This window comes from Falco naumanni, chromosome 4 (assembly GCF_017639655.2).
Source record: "Falco naumanni isolate bFalNau1 chromosome 4, bFalNau1.pat, whole genome shotgun sequence".
NCBI lineage: Eukaryota > Metazoa > Chordata > Aves > Falconiformes > Falconidae > Falco > Falco naumanni.
The window spans coordinates 86,656,241-86,673,486 of NC_054057.1; the positions used below are offsets into that span (position 1 = coordinate 86,656,241).

A 17,246-nucleotide genomic window follows, 5' to 3' on the forward strand; every position below is an offset into this window, starting at 1 on the left:
GCGCCCGCCCGGCCCCCTCCCCTCCCGCCCGGCCCGGCCCTGCCCTGCCCGGCCGGCGCACCCGGGGAGGAAGCGGCGGGTCGGCGCTGAGCGGCCCGGGGCAGAGGCGGCGGCGCGGCTCCGGGCCCGGCAAGGACGCTCCAAGGGCGCCCGCGGTCCGCGGGGGGAGAGACCCGCGGTGGCCATGGCCTCCTCCTCCTCCTCCAAACCCCTGTCCCGCTTCTGGGAGTGGGGCAGGAACATCGTCTGCGTGGGGCGCAACTACGCCGAGCACGCCGAGGAGATGGGGAGCGCGCTGCCCCGCCAGCCCCTCTTCTTCCTCAAGCCTTCCTCGGCCTACGTGCGCGAGGGCTCGCCCATCCTGCGGCCCTACTACTGCGCCAACCTGCACCACGAAGTGGAGCTGGGGGTGGTGCTGGGGAAGCGGGCACGGGCCGTGTCCCAGCAGGCTGCCATGGAGCATGTGGCCGGCTATGCCCTCTGCCTGGACATGACGGCCAGGGACACCCAGCAGGAGTGCAAAGCCAAGGGGCTGCCCTGGACCTTGGCCAAGGGCTTCCGCACATCGTGCCCCGTCAGTGACTTCGTGCCCAAGGAGAAGATCCCAGACCCTCACAAGCTGAAGATCTGGCTCAAGGTGAACGGAGAGCTGAGGCAGGAAGGGAACACCTCCTCCATGATCTTCTCCATCCCTTACCTGATCAGCTACATCAGTGAAATATTCACCCTGGAGGAAGGGGACTTGCTCCTGACAGGATCTCCCAAAGGAGTTGGGTCTGTGCAGGCCAACGACGAGATAGAGGCCGGGATAACAGATGTCCTCTCCATGCGCTTTAAGGTAGCGCAGCAGACACGTGGATCCTAACCGGGAGCCCGTCTGCGCAGGGAAGAGGCTTTTCTGTGAACATCTGGGGAGCGAAGAGAGACACAAGCCGTCCTGTACATTAGACACTCACACGGCCCAACCATTGAACGGACTGCCACGCATCAGGGACACGTAACCCATGAGCTTGAAAGGCTTTTGACTAAAACAACCCCATTTCCGTGGAGGCTTCAGCCTCCTCTGAGGCTCTGAACCTGGAATCCAGCTTGGGGAAGGGGATTAATACCTAAACCGTACCTTGGAACTGGCGATGGAGACTGTGTGCCCAGTGGCTGGTGCTCACGGTGTGTGCTCTTCTGTTCTCCTGATGCTTCAAGCTTTGTCAATGTATTGTGTTAAAATAAAAATTATAAATTAAATTATTAAAGTGGTGATGCAGGAGCTAAAGCTCACCCATGCAATGTAAAAATCAAAGATGCATGTAACAGTAAATCAAGAATTACAGCTTGAGAAGGAAATTCTCTCGTTGGGGTGTTCTATAATGAAAAAGATGTTTGCTTTTTAGATTAGTTTCATGATTCCTCCGTGCATTTTTCAAATGTACAAATTAAATGAGGATTGCTTTCCCTCCCACTCCAAGGGGCGTAATGCAGCAGGAAGTGTGCCAGATGCTTGGCAGATCGTTGGGTTTTTTCCCTAAACTGAGCTTTACATATACTTCTAAGAGTAAAATAATATAAAAGATCAAGAATAAAGAAGATCACTGCTAAAGATCACCAGCAAACTTGTCTTTACTTTTACTCATTTAAATATATTTTTAATAAAAATCTAACTGCAGCAACTGCCATTACTTACAGTGGAACAGTTGGAATTTTTTAACTATTTCCAGCTGTTAAAAAGCCACACTGTATAACTTTTCCAGTTTCCAAACTCCAACTGATTTAAACACTCTCTACTAGTTTGCATGACAGCGGGTTCTCTTGAAATTCAAAGGAGGGACAGTGATTTGTAAAATATAATTTAAAGAACCCTCCCCCCGCAAACATCAAAACTTACCATTTTCAAACGTTGCACAGAACTGACTGATTTCTAACAGGAACAGATGATTTATTTTTTTACATATGTGCCAGGACCGAAGTTAAATGCTTCCATTTATCGGAGCCAGATCTTAATAATCGCTAGAAAAAGTTGTGGGTTCAGAAGTGCATTTGGAGAGTCTTACAGAGAAAATTACTGTAGCCCAAAGATGAGCACCCCTGTGAAAGAGCAGCATAGTCCAGGATACTGCAAATCATGTCATAAAAAGAAAGAGCAACATGTAGCAGAAGAAAAAGATATTTTCCTGTCAGCCTGCTTCTCCAGCTGCATGCATCTGTAGTACACTACTGCATACCCATATGCCACCTGCACTGGGCACCAGTCTGGCAAACATGCAGGTGTTTCAGTTTGCTGTAATTTGAGTGAACTAAAAAATTTATATGCAGTGAAATAACAATAATATATTTCACATATTATTTCAGTTCACTTAAGCCAATAGTTTAAAGCAAATGTAAACGTTCTTCATATGATGAGACCTATGTGCTGTGGACATAATTCAGACTCCATCCAAGGGCAGCCTCAGGAACCGAGGCCAGCTGGAGCGTATAGCCATTGCCTCCAGACACAACCAGCCCCGGGGCTCGCAGAAGCCCAAACTGCTCCTCGATTTAAGCCTGGCTCTGTCAGTGGGAAGCTGTGCTCTGATATTGCTGCCACTCGGGGAGCTGGGCCAAGCAGCAAAGTCAGGCCGACAGAGCTGGGCTGAGCAGGGAAGCTGGGGTCAATAAATTCTGAAAGAGGAAGAATTAAATTCGCTCTCTGTGCTGCTTCCATTTCTTCCTGCCTGTCAAACGTTACCATCTATGGCAACAGCAACAACACATCATTTGTAGTTTGGCCGTCAGCACTGTTTATTGACAGCGGAGCTGAGCTCTAATTAAACTCACCGGAAACATTCACCAGAATATTAGCTGTTGCGGCTGGAAAGGGTTGACGTTGTTTGTTGCTGCAACAGAAGAGATGCAGTGACCCAACATGGTAAATTTTTTTTGGTGTGCTTTTAGTCCCTTGTTCCCACTCACATGAGTAGGAGGATGCAATCTTGGTGGATTACTTGTTAACATTTACTGCTTCCGTAGTTGTTTTCTGTGTGCCATGTTGCTTTAACAGGTAGGTAGTGCACCAAGTGTAATCTGAGTTCCGCAGGGTATTTAACCTAACAAATACTTTGTAAAAGGTGGCCCTGGTATCTTCCCACCATTTGAAATAAGTCCCCATACGCTCACATGGTGAGGACCGGTGCACCAGCTGCAGGGGATGCTAAGGACAGAAATAGATTAAAAAATAGGAAAGAAAAAACATGGATAAAGGCATATTATAAGCATACCTGGGTTCTTTATGTTTGGCTAAGAACAACTGTCTTGCGAATGAATAGCCCTTTTTCTCTGCCACTCATAGTCTTATAGTCTTAGCTTGATTGGTTGTCAGAGGTCCCTGGAAATTGATTAGTCTCTTCTAATAAGACTTAGTCTGCCCCAAAGAAAAGCAGTCTTGCAAACGCCATGGCTATTTCCAAGCCTCTGCAGCTGCCGAAAGTTCCGTGTTTGGACTTACCAACATGCACCACAAACCCAGGCAGTATTTCAAAGTGAGGCTTTAATTTTGCACTAAGACAAAAGTAGCGCAAAAGTAGCAGACAGTTGAAAACAGAGCAGCTCAGACCTGTATTGTACTATTTATTTCCGATTTTTTCAAAGGTATTCTAAACCAAGTGAAGAAAGCTTACACTCCACTTCTAAGGAGCTGAATTCAGTAGAACTAACTTTTCTTAAGCTGAGGCCCTAGTACACTTTTTAAAGTACAATAACCTGAAAAAGATCAACACAGAAGCCCAATTATAGGCATTAGTCATGCATATTCCTTCTTTACTGTCAGAACATACTTGGTGAAATACAACAACAGCATTCTACTTCTACAAATACAGCAAAGAGAGTATTTTTCCTAGCTGTTATTAATAGTGTAATCTCTTATTTCCAGTCTCTTTTCCCAGCAAGCTCCAACTCGCCTCTCTAGGGTCTGCCAGTTTGCATGAAAGAACATTCACTTTCAGTCCAGTTCTCCAAGTGGATGACAAAGTAACCTGTAAAAATAACTGTCTTTGTTTCTACTGCTGTGTAGCACTTTGAAATACATTGTTTTCAAAAATCACACAGCATGTTTAATTGACAGATTTGGTTATACTTATTTTACATTATTTTATGTATGAGTACACACATGTCATGCTATATACCTGCCACTGCTAAAATAAAACACTTCCATTTTTTCCTGGAAATAGAGCCAAAGGGTAGGGGAGATGGGAGAGTAAGAACAGTTTTGGTGAGAAGAGTGAGTTTAAAAAGGGAGTCAGTTTAGAGTTGTCTAGAACAGACAGTTTATGAAAAAGGAATCTAGTCCAGTATACAGCATGCAATTAAAAATGGATGCTGCAAATAATAGCAGATCTTTTAACAATTGCTCCACGTGTGTGAATCCAATATTGTTGTTGCTTTAAGGAGAATTGCAGATTTTAGACACACCTAATTGCATTATTTCTAAAAATACAGGTGACTGAGAAATATACTTGGGTGACGCCATATACCATACAATCTGTTACGTATATTAACTGTGCTGCCTTCTTGCAAACAGATACTGTTAACTTTATTCATTATAAACCTACAGCCATAGAAGCCAGTGGCTGAGGAAATCACATATGCATGCTTTTGAAATACCAGCTCCTTAATCAGTATTGGCTAAGAGCAGTTTGTGTCTTCCATAGTTCTCCTGAAAGAGGCCTGCACATCTGATCCTGCAGGGACATCCCCTGTGTTGGAATTCCGACAGAGTACTGGAATATTCAGAATATGTACAAAACCTAATCCTTATTTTTAAAAGTTCAGCAGACTTGACATGGAATCAGTACTAAATATACTACTGAATGGGAATGGGAAACAGCCACTGTTTTAAATTAACATTAAATACTAACTTTAAAATAAATCTTGCTTCGTTCCAAAAGAAGTTGCCATTTCAATGCAGTCTTCTTGTCTTCTGCTAGAGCGAGGAATTCATGGACCTGTTAATAACAGGACATCACAGAACACTTCTTTGGCATATAGTTATAACAACATCTCCACAACAAAGTGATGATGAAAAGAGCATCTTACACATTTTTTAATACATTTCTAAGCTGTATTTTTCTATTTTAACATGGTGTTTGGTGTGATAAATGTACCAAGACAGTCAGATTAATCAGAATAAACTGCAGTCTCTGAGAATCAAAGTTAGGGAATTCCAACCATCTTTTCAGAAAAGTGCAAATTAATTAAAATAAAGTGGTATTCTGAAAATTCAGTCTTACATTTAACACATTTCTTCTTATTAGCAGCTACTGATTTCTAACTTTTGACTTGTTAAAAAGCCTTGTGTGTCTATATCCATATGCATGTGCAATTTGTTTAACCAATGTACACACACACACAAAGAACATTTACATAAATTTGTAATTTTCATCAGGCTTCACAGCTCAGATCAAATAAGAACAAGCTAATTCATTTCTACTCACTGTGCAGCCTAATGTTTCCTCAGCTACACAGTCAGACAGGTAACAAGAATAAAGAGTGCCTGTGTGATCTGTCAGGTCGACGAGTATGTCAAAGCTTGCAAAAGTTGACTTTGAATCTGGAGAGACGTCACTGCAGAAAGTGCATGTGTTTGACATTTCATTCACTATAAAACGGCATATTGAACTGAAACAGAGAAGGTAATTAATGCATATATGCAATTCCTCCCTAATTGAAACTGTTTTCTAGACTGAGATTTCCCAAGAGACATTTTTTCTTTAAAAAAATTCTTCATCTTCTAAACTCTTAAGTCTGCCTGAGACAAAATGGCCTCTTTCTTCTTCGCTCCTCTAGGACAGGAAAAAGCAGGTCCTTCATAAAGGCAGCTCCTCTTCCTTGCTACTTCTGGAAGTCGTCACAACAGAAACCTACAAGGACTCCTCCAGAGGAGTTTTATTTCTTGTCTGGAACTGGACTAAAATACTGTTCTACCTAATTTGGGATCAGAGAAGAAGGACAAGCATTTTTAAATACAAATTTAAAACAGGCAGTTGCTTACCATCTGTTGCGTACAACTTTAGATGCATTATCATCAATGTCCAGTGTAGAAATGTAGCCGTAAATAATGCCATAGACTGGTTCAAGTTTTCCATCACTCTGGAAAGCTTTTTCTTTCAGCTGTTTCACAGTATAAACATCAACTATAGTCTCCACTAGAAGTTTAAAAAACATGTTAAGTGCATCTGAGAAAGAAATGACACAGAAAAGCGAAGACAAAAAACAGATCTTACAGTAATAAACAGGAGAAGATTTGATCTAAAGCATCAGCAAAGCCCCACACACCTTCCTTTTGACGCAGGCTTACCATTTGGGGACAAAAGCAGACTCAAATCAGGAAAATATCTAATATTTAATCTCTGTATCCCCCAGAATGTTTTTTTGAGAGAAAACTTTCCCTCTCCATTTTTCATACTCATTCAAGACAGAACACACCAGACAAGCTGCAACTGGCAGTCACCAACCCTGAAGACACATAACTGACAATATAAGGAATAACCCGTAGTAACAACAGCCCAAACTTTAACAATTCAGCCGGGCTATACCTTAGTTTTGTAAGAACTTAGTATTTCAGCTGCACTATGAAACTACACTGTACAATTAAATAAAATCAAAGTGTTTGGAACCATACTTACAGTTAATGGATTCTTTTGACTGCTCCTTCAGTTTATCATGCAAAGTTCCTGATTGTGCACTCTCTTTTATGAAGCTGAAGAGAACATTTGCTTCTGCTGTTTCTTGAAAATGTATTTTAAAAAATTATTAATATATGTAGCATGTAAAAATAACAGCATAATTATATTCTACAACTTTTCATTCTGGTAGCACCAACACATTGTCCCCTGGAATTAGCCAAGAGATGCTTTCCTCTTTTTCACTTTAACTGTTAGTCTTACATGGAATATATGAAGGCTGCTTAGATAAAATAAAATAAAAATAAAAAAGAGATAAATGGGTGGAAGCCAAAAGCATTGGCCACTACATAATGGAAAAGAAGCAGTGAGTTTTCTGAGGCAAGCAAGCAGAAGAAATCAGACCTCCAATAAAATCATTTGTGCATTCTAGCCTATAATGATTACTAATACCAAAGCAATACTTCAACAGCTCTTACCTGGGTTAGTGGTAATGATGGTTTTTGATATCACAGTCGCAATCATACAGTTTCTAAATTTGTCAAAATTTATTCTCACATCCGATGCAAATATTACTGTGTACACAAAAAAACCCCAATCAAAACCCGTCACTGTAGAATAAGTATCACATTATGAACTACAGTAAAAACATAAGCCCGAGACTATTATACCTGTTTCTCGTGGGATCCAACTCTGCGCAAGCTGAATAGATTCATTATCCCAACTAAATTAAAGAAAGTAAATGTAGCAGAATGTTTTTAAAATAGCATTCAAACGGTTTAGTACTAAATTACTAAATAATATAGTAATAATTTAATTAGTCAAAGGGGACACAACTCCTTCATTACATACACGGGCAAATGAAATGCCATGTAAATCCACAGGCATCTGGTTTGCAGCCAGCCAGGATGCTTTATGTACAGTCTAATACAGCCCCTATTTCATCCCATGCCAAACAGGATAAAATAAAGGGCTATTAGATTGTTCAAAATGATTAAATGAAGAATATACCTGGAAAAATACTGTATTTCAGAGATTTGACAAGAGTAATTTCTAACTAAAGCAAATCACAGTTAAAATAACTGCTTATCAGCTGAGCCTCTTCTGTAGGAACAAGTTGATTGCTCACATCGCCAGGCCAGATGTTCAGCCGGCTTTGCAACCCTGTAACTGTGGATGATGAGACTAGAGTGAGGTCAGTGGTATCCCTCAAAAATGATAATTTGATGGTTAAGTCCCTTGATGAAATCTTATTTGGTTCCTTTTAAGTCTGGACGGCAAGAATACTGCCAAAGCACAGTTTTGTTCTGGTGGGTTTTTTTTCTTAATCCTTGGAGAAAGATTTGAAATATTTACGTTTTCTTTAGCATTGCTCAGCCATCTCTTTCACTGATGGCCTCCAAAACCTCTTCACTACAATGCTGTTGCTCAAGGATTTCCTGAGTCTTTGCCTTTACCTACAGCTCCATGAAAGTACAAAAGGCACCTAGACTCTGCTTCTGAGGCCTCAAGTATGCAGCTCTGTGTTGCTGTGAAACAAGACGATGGGAGCTGCTGCTGCAAAATCAACATCGGTGGCAGCTCAAAGGCTAGAAAGCTTCACAACATAGATGCTGCCTATTGTTCGTGTGTGTACATCAAGTGTGTTAAACATTACACTGAATGGTAATACAGTTTCTAACTCAGACATAGAGTGCAATGCTATCTTGCTACTTCTGTCTAAAGAACAAAGGTCAACAGAGGAACAACGAACAGCAAACCCAGTGCAAACTAATATACCCCCCCCCCCTTGCATGTAAGTAAGCCACAAGTTGATTGAACAAAGGATGGGCAAAGTGCAAATGTTGCTGTGTAAACAAGTCACTGTTTAAATGCATAAACGGTATGGACATAGTCAGGTTTGCAAATGGGATACAGCTTGAAAATATGGCCAAAGTAGTATCAAAATATTTCTGTGCTATTTTAAACATTTAAAACTATTTCAGCCTATTTCCATTCCACTTGTTAATTCTGCTTGGCTTTAAAAATGAAGCATGCTCTTCCTCTTCCTCATGCCCAGTTTGTGGAAGAAATGTACTGCCTTTGCAGCTGTTTTTAAATGCCATTTACTGAATTAGTTCGAATTTCCACATTAAAAAAAAAAAAAAAAGTAACTCTTCAGAATTAAGCTTCATTTTGCCATTCATGAGCTAGCAGTCTGCCAGCAACAATGTATATAAGGTCACTCTATTGAATCTCTTTTTTTAAGCCTCTGTGCGGTGTACCTTGCTGCCTCATCACAGTTGCCACCAAAATAATAAATTTAAATTAAAAGACAGTGTTGTAACAGTATGTAATTACAGTTAATCTCTTTACCTAGTCTTGTGTTAATTGTGTATTTGTAGTGAAATAAAAAGCATTTTACCATACTATTGGAAAAGACATCTCTGTTTCATCATACAGCTTTACTTCACATCTCTGACCTTTTCTTTTGTCCAAAGTCATAAAATACTTTGGCTCCCCAACCTTTAAGAAGAAAAAGAAGCATTTATGTTTCCTTTACTAAGTGTTCAGGAGAATAAAAGGGATAACCTAGCAAATAGAAGAGTTGAAAAGGGGGAAAAAAATATCCCTGTAGACCACTAAAAAACCACCCACCACCCCCATGCACACTATGTTTAGTGTAACAAATGTTTAACAGTAATTTTACTTGAAGATAAAGGGACACATTTTATTTTATAAAGATTTGTGGCTTACAAATTTCAAGTTATCTACTGCTTGCACATGCATGATTTTGAAAAGATGACTGATATAGGACATTTCCATTCCCTCAATTTCCCTCCTCGTGGTGTTGACAAAAATCTCATCAAGTAGCTTGTATGGTTATTGTATCTCAGCCCAGGTGACTGCCAACCTAAACAGACCCACTGATTCCCATCCACTGTGAGTCCCCAAATCCATATTCACACTTAGTCAATTCAGTTACCCATGGTACAGTAAACAAGCACTACTCTGTTGTGGCTCCTTAACTTACTGACATTACAGCTGCAAGCACATTAAGGATTCTTCCGTCAAGGCTTTGTCCATTTGCAATGATATCACCCAGTGAATAATAATCCTGAGGGTCCTTGACAGGCAGATGCAACAGACAAAGTAGTTTGGTGTCCCTTCCATAACATGAAGATGCTTTGACCACTGAATGATTTTCACTGAGCAGTAATTTGTAGCAACTAGATAGTATGCACAAAACAAATCACATTGATTAACATTTCACTCACCAATATATTAACAGTGTAAAATGTTAACTCAATTCACATGAGAAAAATGACTGCTGATTTATTCCTTTCTTTTTTCCCTTAAGATATGAAAAAGTGTAATTTGTTCTAAATTTATTTTTGAAAAGGTTACATGCTTTTCTCTTACAGAAGATGACTTGTTGTGTACATTAAACTCATTTAGAATTGAAAAGCCAGTGTGAATCACGAGCAACGTACAATACATATTTGTAACTCTGTCAGCTCTTATCAATCCCTAAAAATAAAATAAGTTCTGAAATGTCTGTAATCTAGATAACTGAGAGGTTTTAGCATCATGACATAATAAGACATCAGTATAGTCAGACTAGATATGGTAAAGTGCTTTCAAAAGTAAATAACCCAGTGACCTCAGTAATATTTATAATGTACTGTTAGCCAGTGGAAATAAGATATATTCAATATATTCTGGACAAATGTATTTTACAAATGCTTATGAACTCTATAGACTCAGAGAGGAGCTCTTTTCATCAGTGAAGTTTCTACCTGACATTTGTTCTTTTACTTATTTCTGCTTAGCCAGAAAGTGAGTGTAACTGCAATAGCTGTACATTTGCTACAAACCTTAGAGATCATCAGTAGAGCAAGAATATAAAACTTCCAACTTGCCAATATAATGTGCTTATATGCAATATCCTTACAACTGCCATATGACTAAAAATATTAGAATCTGACCAATTAGGAAAGAAACCCTAATTAAAGAACAGGCATATTAGTCTAACAACTACATGTTAGATAACACCTACATCTAAGATACCTAAAAGAAGTTATATCTATCTAAAGTACGACTTGCAATGTTAGTTTCATATACTGGTTCAAACTGTTCAGATTTTAGGGAACGGACCGACAGATAGCAAATACCTTTTAGATAAACATGTCATTTGAATGGATTTTGATAAGGATATACTGTCTATAGAACAGTTATGTCTGATGAAACACTTCAGCAAAATCAGTTTCAAATTATTTTAGTAGACTACTCAGAATTACAAAACTCCACAGACCATATACAGAGAAATACATTCTCTTTTGAGATGATTTAACCATACATAGTTGAACACTGGGTGGAAGGTTCAGCTACACAAGGTGACTAACCCCAACTACTTCTACTAATTGCATGCTGCTGCAATTGGTCGGCAACTACAGCAAGTATTAACTTTAATCTTTCTGGAAAGAACTGCCAGTCTATGCTTTAAATTTACCTAGGAGTTACGGGGCTGAATTTTTCTTCCCTTTCGGCTTCCTTTGACTGAACTAAGGGATTTTCAATTGTAACTAAAATAAAACATTGATAAGCAACGTTAGGAAACTGGATACAGATAAACATAAAGAGAGATGGCTTTTTAAAATGGTTATTTTCAAGGTTGATGTGCAAAAGGTATGTGCAGTAACTATTGCCAAATGTTTTCATACTGAAAACCAGATCTGTCCAGGCAGCTCACACGAAGCCAAAGTCCCACAGAAGTCCTCAAGACATTTAATGGAAATAAAACAACACTGAGTTCTTCTGTGTATGCTCTTCACAGTCACAAGTTTCATCCAAACACTGGTCTAGCAACCATGGGCAGCAAAGTCGTTCTATTAACTTAACAAGATAAAAGCACATACTAGAAATAAATACAAGATTTATGATGTGTTTTTATGAACAATCATAGCCATATCTATAACTAAACAAAAATGAAGAAAAACACTGAACTACAGTTTATTTTTTGGAACTTATAAGAACTGAATATCATTTAAGACTATAGATAGGTTAACCATAGCTAAGTTCTGGGTGGCTGCATTCAGTGGGTTTGTATCTGGTCTTTTTGTTGACATATTTACTGGTTTTGCATTTAAATCCTTGAGATCTTACTCCTTTCCTCTTTTTACTTAATATAACTGAACAATTTGTTTCCAATTACACTGTTTTCTGAGTCCTCAGAGAAAAATATAGCAAAACCACAAACATGTAACACTGATTTACTGGGAAAAACCCCACATTCAAACAGAAACATGTTAAGAATAAACTCCAACTTACCACAGTCACCAACTCTAAAGCTTTCTGAAAGTGATCTAATATACTCTTCTCTGCCCCAACAATTTACATTTATAAAATCGCTTGGTGAATCACGAATAGTAAAACTGAAGGTGTATCTTTCGGACCCAATGTCTGCAAAAATAAACAGTACTATTACAATTCATTAGCACAACTTGATTTCAATCTAGAAGGTCTGTGTAAAAACTACTATTTTGAGGCTTTTCTAGATTTTGTTGTGAAATTACTACCCTCAATCCGGAAAGTACCACTAGAGGTCAGGAGCCTGCTCAGTAAGCAGACGTGTTCACGGACAGACATGGCTACAACTCACGCTGCAGCTGGACCTGAACCATCCATCCACGTACACATATCACTTAACTTCAGGCAGCATCGCATAAATAGACCTAATGCCAGAGAAATAAAAGAACCGTACGATGCTACATTCAAGGTATGGACAAACACATCAACGAGGCTATCACATGAAGCAATTCTGTGAATGAGCGTACCTACTAGTCCAAAATTTGTAGTAGGCAGGCTGTCTTTTAGTGGCCATGGCCACGTACAAGACCACCCTGATGACATACAAGGCTGCAGACCACAGGCAGTATCAGCGGCCAGGTAGTACGAAGGGGTTTGACTCAAAGGGAAGTAAGCAAAGTGTTTCTGGCTTTATGGAAAATTCATGGTCAAGAGGGTACCAGTCTCTGAAACAGTGCACTCCCTTTTCTCTTGCAGCTAATTAACAAAGCTTTCCATGGATCATACAGCATTATGCAATAATTAAATTATCAATGAAAACTCTATAGTAATATGTATAGGGTAAGCATAATTCCATGGAGGCATAAATATGAACACCACATTTTCAAACTGTATAGAATTGCTTATGGTGACAACGATGCCTGCCTTCTAAAAATTCACCACCAGAGCAGCTCAGCGTGACAACAATCCAGCAGAAGAGCTGAGCACTCCGCACAGAGCGGGAATGGCTCTCTGGGACTGGAGATGCTTCCTAACTGTGTCTGTATCAACTCTAAGCTGTGGATATGTTATTTCAATTTCCAACTTATGCTGTATTAACATCTCAGACCAGAAATTACTTGTTTTGCTCCTCAGGACAGATCCTTAACATATCTGTTTTAAGAGAGAATGAATTTGAAGGGACCAGATCAGTTCCAGCAGGTTTATACAATAGTGGTTTATATCAGTACCATCTTTCTAGACCCTGAAACACTCCCATGATTAAGTTTTTCCAAACAAATTATAATTTATAAGGTCCAGCCAAATTAATGCTGCTTTTTCATCTTGATTCTCAAACACACACAATTATATTTTTTTTGTGCATTTTTATTCTATATGTTTTACACTAAGAAGTCTGTTTATTGTTCAAATACTATTTTCAGTTATATATGCCAAATTATACTGTATAAGAAAAAGAAGGAAAACCAGTTAAAAGGTACTGTACTTTTTCTGTCTGGAAAGCCTCTGACATCTGTTTTCCCAATAACCACACCGATTACATTCTAAAAAATAAAAATATTATAGATTACAAGTATTAAACACAGATGTAAATGATGAATTAGATTTCATGGACTTGTACTTCACTGATGATAATAAACATATTTCTGACTGGTAATCATTTTAATCTATTTATTTCAAAGTACCATATGAACTAAAGGCTAAAACATAAACATACAATTTTACATAAAGAAAAAGAGTGACTAATAAAAATATTAGGAGAAATACATCTGTTTCTGTTTGTAAAGACAATGGGAGGGCAAAAGCTCACCCAAAACATGCACAATTTTGGCTGTTCTACAGCAATCTCTTCTCAGGTAGGCAGCACTATTGTTATTTCATGCTCTGTGCACAGGTCTCAGATCTCCTTAAATGCACCATGAAAAGCCTGGACAGGATTTATTTTACAGTTAAGCATCCAAGGTTTCCCCTGCAGTCAGCACGAGAATACACACATGTACATCCACAGGGAGGGCCATTTATCCTAGCCTCATCTAAGCAACAAATTTCTACAGGTTCCTCTTCTTTCTTGCTATCTGTCTCTCAACCAACTACAAAGAGAGCTTAGGCAATGAACTGTTCTGACGATTCAAAACAAAATCAATCTTATTCTGCTTTGCTAAACCTGTATTTATTATGCAAAAGCACCCCAGACTGAGTTGTCAAACAAAACTACTAGGAGCAAATACACACAGGATCATATATGTATTAATATATAGCTGTGTGGTGGGTTGTTGGGGGTTTTTTTTTGTTGTTTTTTTTTTTTTTTAAAGGTCCTCCTCAGCATGAGAGAAGAGTATTGTGGTGCTAGTTTGATATTTAAGAGGTAAGCAATGAAAGCTGGTAACAAGGACTGGAAGGGGAGACTGAATTTGCAACACTGCATGGATCCTTCAAAACACAGTGTCCCACACATCCTCCACCTCACACGGACATTTACTTGCAGTACTGCCTGACTTCCTCGTTCCAGCAGGCGAACCCCAGCAGCCAGCTGGCAAGGGGCAGTGTAACATTTAATAGTCCACACAGGCTGAATCCTGCACCTATTCACAAAGCAATGCAGCCTGACTTCCCTGTAACGATATTGACGTGCTCAAATATCCGATCTCATGTTCCCAGTTTATTTTGAATCACTAGATGGAGCAAGGTAACTGTCTTATCCTACAGCGATGGAAACTAACTCATTAAGAGGACTATGGGTACAACAGTGCAATATCCTAGTTCTTCCAGTCTTTCTAACAGAATACTTTCTGTCCATAACATGCAGTGATTTAGATTAGGATTGTTTTGTTTTGTTTCTTAAAAAAGCCAAAAAACCAAAACAGGAAACATTTCAATTAAATCAGAGTGCAACATTACCTGTATCTTACCACTGGTCAAAAAACCCTGACATTTGGGATGACTTCACATGAATTAAGCTGATGTAAATCAGTGGTTTCCAAAAGACATCTCCCCTGTCCCTGCTGCAAATATATTCACTATATTCACCTCTCTCTTGCTCTTGTATTAGCAGTAAGCCTGCACAGCAAGCTGGCAGAAGGAAGTGATCTGGCTGGAAACTATTTTGGGGGGTGGCTGGGGAGAAAGAGGGTAGGACAGCTTCCAGAGATCATTTCCTTGATCAGCTTATTCTGCAACTACACAAGCACTAGTTTCACCAAAAGAGGAGGAGTGGAGCGGAACAGGCCTGTGACAGGGAAGCAGGCAGCACTGCCTTTTTTGGCAGAGCATTGCTTGAGGCTGCTCAACCAAATCATGAAACTGCAACATTAACGCATTGCAGGTTTCTTAGGCTTTGATCTACTTCACTTTTAAAAAACAAGCTGCAAAGTAAAAAACCGTGACATTTTAATACTTTGAATGATGTATGCTTAGCCCTTTTAGCTTCCTAAACAGGTAGTAATCGTGAGATCATGACTGCATCGTAGATAAAAGTGAATTACTTTTTTATAAAAATACTTTCTTCACTATACGTTGCTAATTGCGATACTCAAGATTATCTTTATTTGTAAAATACAAGCTTTTCACTGAGTGAGTGGATCACTCTGAGAATAGCAGTGAATGACAAATTAAATTAGCTTTGCTGGAGACCAGGAGTTTATAAAAAGTTGGAAAGAATATACAACACCGCTGGGAGAGCGTATAAAACTCCTTCTCCTAATTCATCCCTTTTCTGTGATTTCTCTTTCATTTGTTTGAAAGAAATGAGAAAAAAGGGCTAAACTGTGCTCCTCCCAAATAAAAAGCTGAGGGAACAGGAAAACTCCTTGGTTTTACCCTCTCCACAAGCATCAGGAGTTCCATGGGGCATACAGCGCATCTACTTTAAACTGGATGGGGAGACAGGGTTGTAACACTGCAAAGCTCCCAGTGCACCTGTGGGGAAAGGCTGCCTCTGTTTTGTCCTCCAGGCTCCAATTCCCAGCACCATTGAATACTCAGAAGAGATGTTACTGCTGCTGGGCTACACAGTGAAGGGTGGGAAACACTGCGACAGAGAATAACATAGCCTTCTCCCTCTCACATTAAAACACCATTTTAGAGAGTGAAGAATGAAAAACTGTGCTCCCCAGACGCCCTATTTTTTGTTCAACCATCTAAAACCCAAAAGAGGAAAATACTGAGTTTTACAGCACACTCCCCTGTTCAGCTCTTACTCCATTGATGATAGTCCTCACTCATATCATGACAACAAAAAACAATCAAAGAAATCATTCAAACACCTGTACGAATCTGCAAACTACCAAGCTTTGCTGTTTAAGTTTCTGTTTTGGTTCATCCTGCTCTCCTGTACTCCCACAAGCAAAATTCTTAGCTCCTTACAAACTGACAACCACAAAACCTGTTTTTTGTTCTAAAGAAACAGAAACTATCCTACCTGACATGTAATTGTGAGACTTTTATCCAGCTAAAACACCATACCATTCAACAAGAGTTTTGTTTGAATAATTCAGGACTATGTTCTTTAGCTCAGAGGGATTGAGCACACAAGTAAAGACTGCAGGATTGGGCCTTACGTTCATAGTTTGTAGTGAAAGACCATTGTAGGTTACAGATGTATTGTGACTACATAATGCTGACTCTGTACATGTCTTTACTAATTCAGCATCCATTTAAAACATTACAAAGAAGCCTCTGATACTTTCAGACATTGAATTGTCCAGTCAATATCTATAGTTGTAGTATCCTCATACTATGGACAACAACAGCATCAATTTTCATTTTGCTGGTTTATACACAAAGAAGGTAAGGTACTTTATATCTAACAATTATACTAATGCTATTAGTATCTAAATACACGTCAATTACATAATTTTGCAGTAATATAATACAGTTGTATACAATTTCATTTGAGAACAAAAGTACTATGTCTATGCGACTTACAGGACGAGCAAGATTTGGATGCAGATCTGAAAGTGCAACGAAGTCCTGTGTTGAACCAGAATAAGCCATTCTTTATCTGTAACTTGAGAAAACTAATTTAGATTTTTTAAAAATTTAAACAAATCACTTAACTATTCACAGTGAGAATAACAAGTTATTTTTTAACTCAAATGTTTTGACCTGAATAGCATCTGTTTTCAATAAAAAGCATTTTGAGCTGTCTGAAGTAGACAATCCTTTATTGTTTGTATTTGGCAATGTAAGTTATGAATTTTACTATAACTGCTCTACTTGTGTTTCTCAAATAAAGGTCTGTAATTTTTATTTATTTATTTATTTATTCAGCATTAAATGACTCCATTAGCACCAACCTCTGAAAAATATTTACCC

At 39.1% G+C, this 17,246-nt stretch overlaps 2 protein-coding genes across 2 annotated transcripts; one reads left to right on the plus strand and one right to left on the minus strand.

The window, feature by feature from the left end:
- The first annotated feature begins 44 nt into the window (after nucleotides 1–44).
- FAHD1 (fumarylacetoacetate hydrolase domain containing 1) lies at nucleotides 45–1,599 on the plus strand. The gene has a single exon (XM_040590431.1). It carries the CDS (start codon nucleotides 185–187, stop codon nucleotides 863–865), a length of 681 nt encoding a protein of 226 aa, XP_040446365.1. The 5' UTR covers nucleotides 45–184; the 3' UTR covers nucleotides 866–1,599.
- MEIOB (meiosis specific with OB-fold) lies at nucleotides 1,377–16,925 on the minus strand. Its single transcript, XM_040590421.1, has 13 exons — nucleotides 16,857–16,925; nucleotides 13,420–13,477; nucleotides 11,958–12,089; nucleotides 11,140–11,212; nucleotides 9,661–9,856; nucleotides 9,052–9,152; nucleotides 7,319–7,371; nucleotides 7,127–7,222; nucleotides 6,651–6,752; nucleotides 6,017–6,170; nucleotides 5,460–5,643; nucleotides 4,884–4,970; nucleotides 1,377–4,001 (listed from the first exon to the last, which is right to left on the minus strand). The coding sequence occupies exons 1-13, from the start codon at nucleotides 16,923–16,925 to the stop codon at nucleotides 3,873–3,875; spliced, it is 1,434 nt and encodes a 477-aa protein (XP_040446355.1). The 3' UTR covers nucleotides 1,377–3,872.
- Nucleotides 16,926–17,246: the final 321 nt, after the last annotated feature.

Coding starts and splice junctions, on each gene's coding strand:
- FAHD1 (XM_040590431.1), top strand. CDS start 185: ATGGCCTCCTCCTCCTCCTCCAAACCCCTGTCCCGCTTCTGGGAGTGG.
- MEIOB (XM_040590421.1), bottom strand. CDS start 16,925: ATGGCTTATTCTGGTTCAACACAGGACTTCGTTGCACTTTCAGATCTG. Junction 7,372..9,051: donor ATGTCTTTTCCAATAGTATG/GTAAAATGCTTT, acceptor TCTTTAATTTAG/TTGGGATAATGAATCTATTC. Junction 6,753..7,126: donor CATCATTACCACTAACCCAG/GTAAGAGCTGTT, acceptor TACATTTTCAAG/AAACAGCAGAAGCAAATGTT.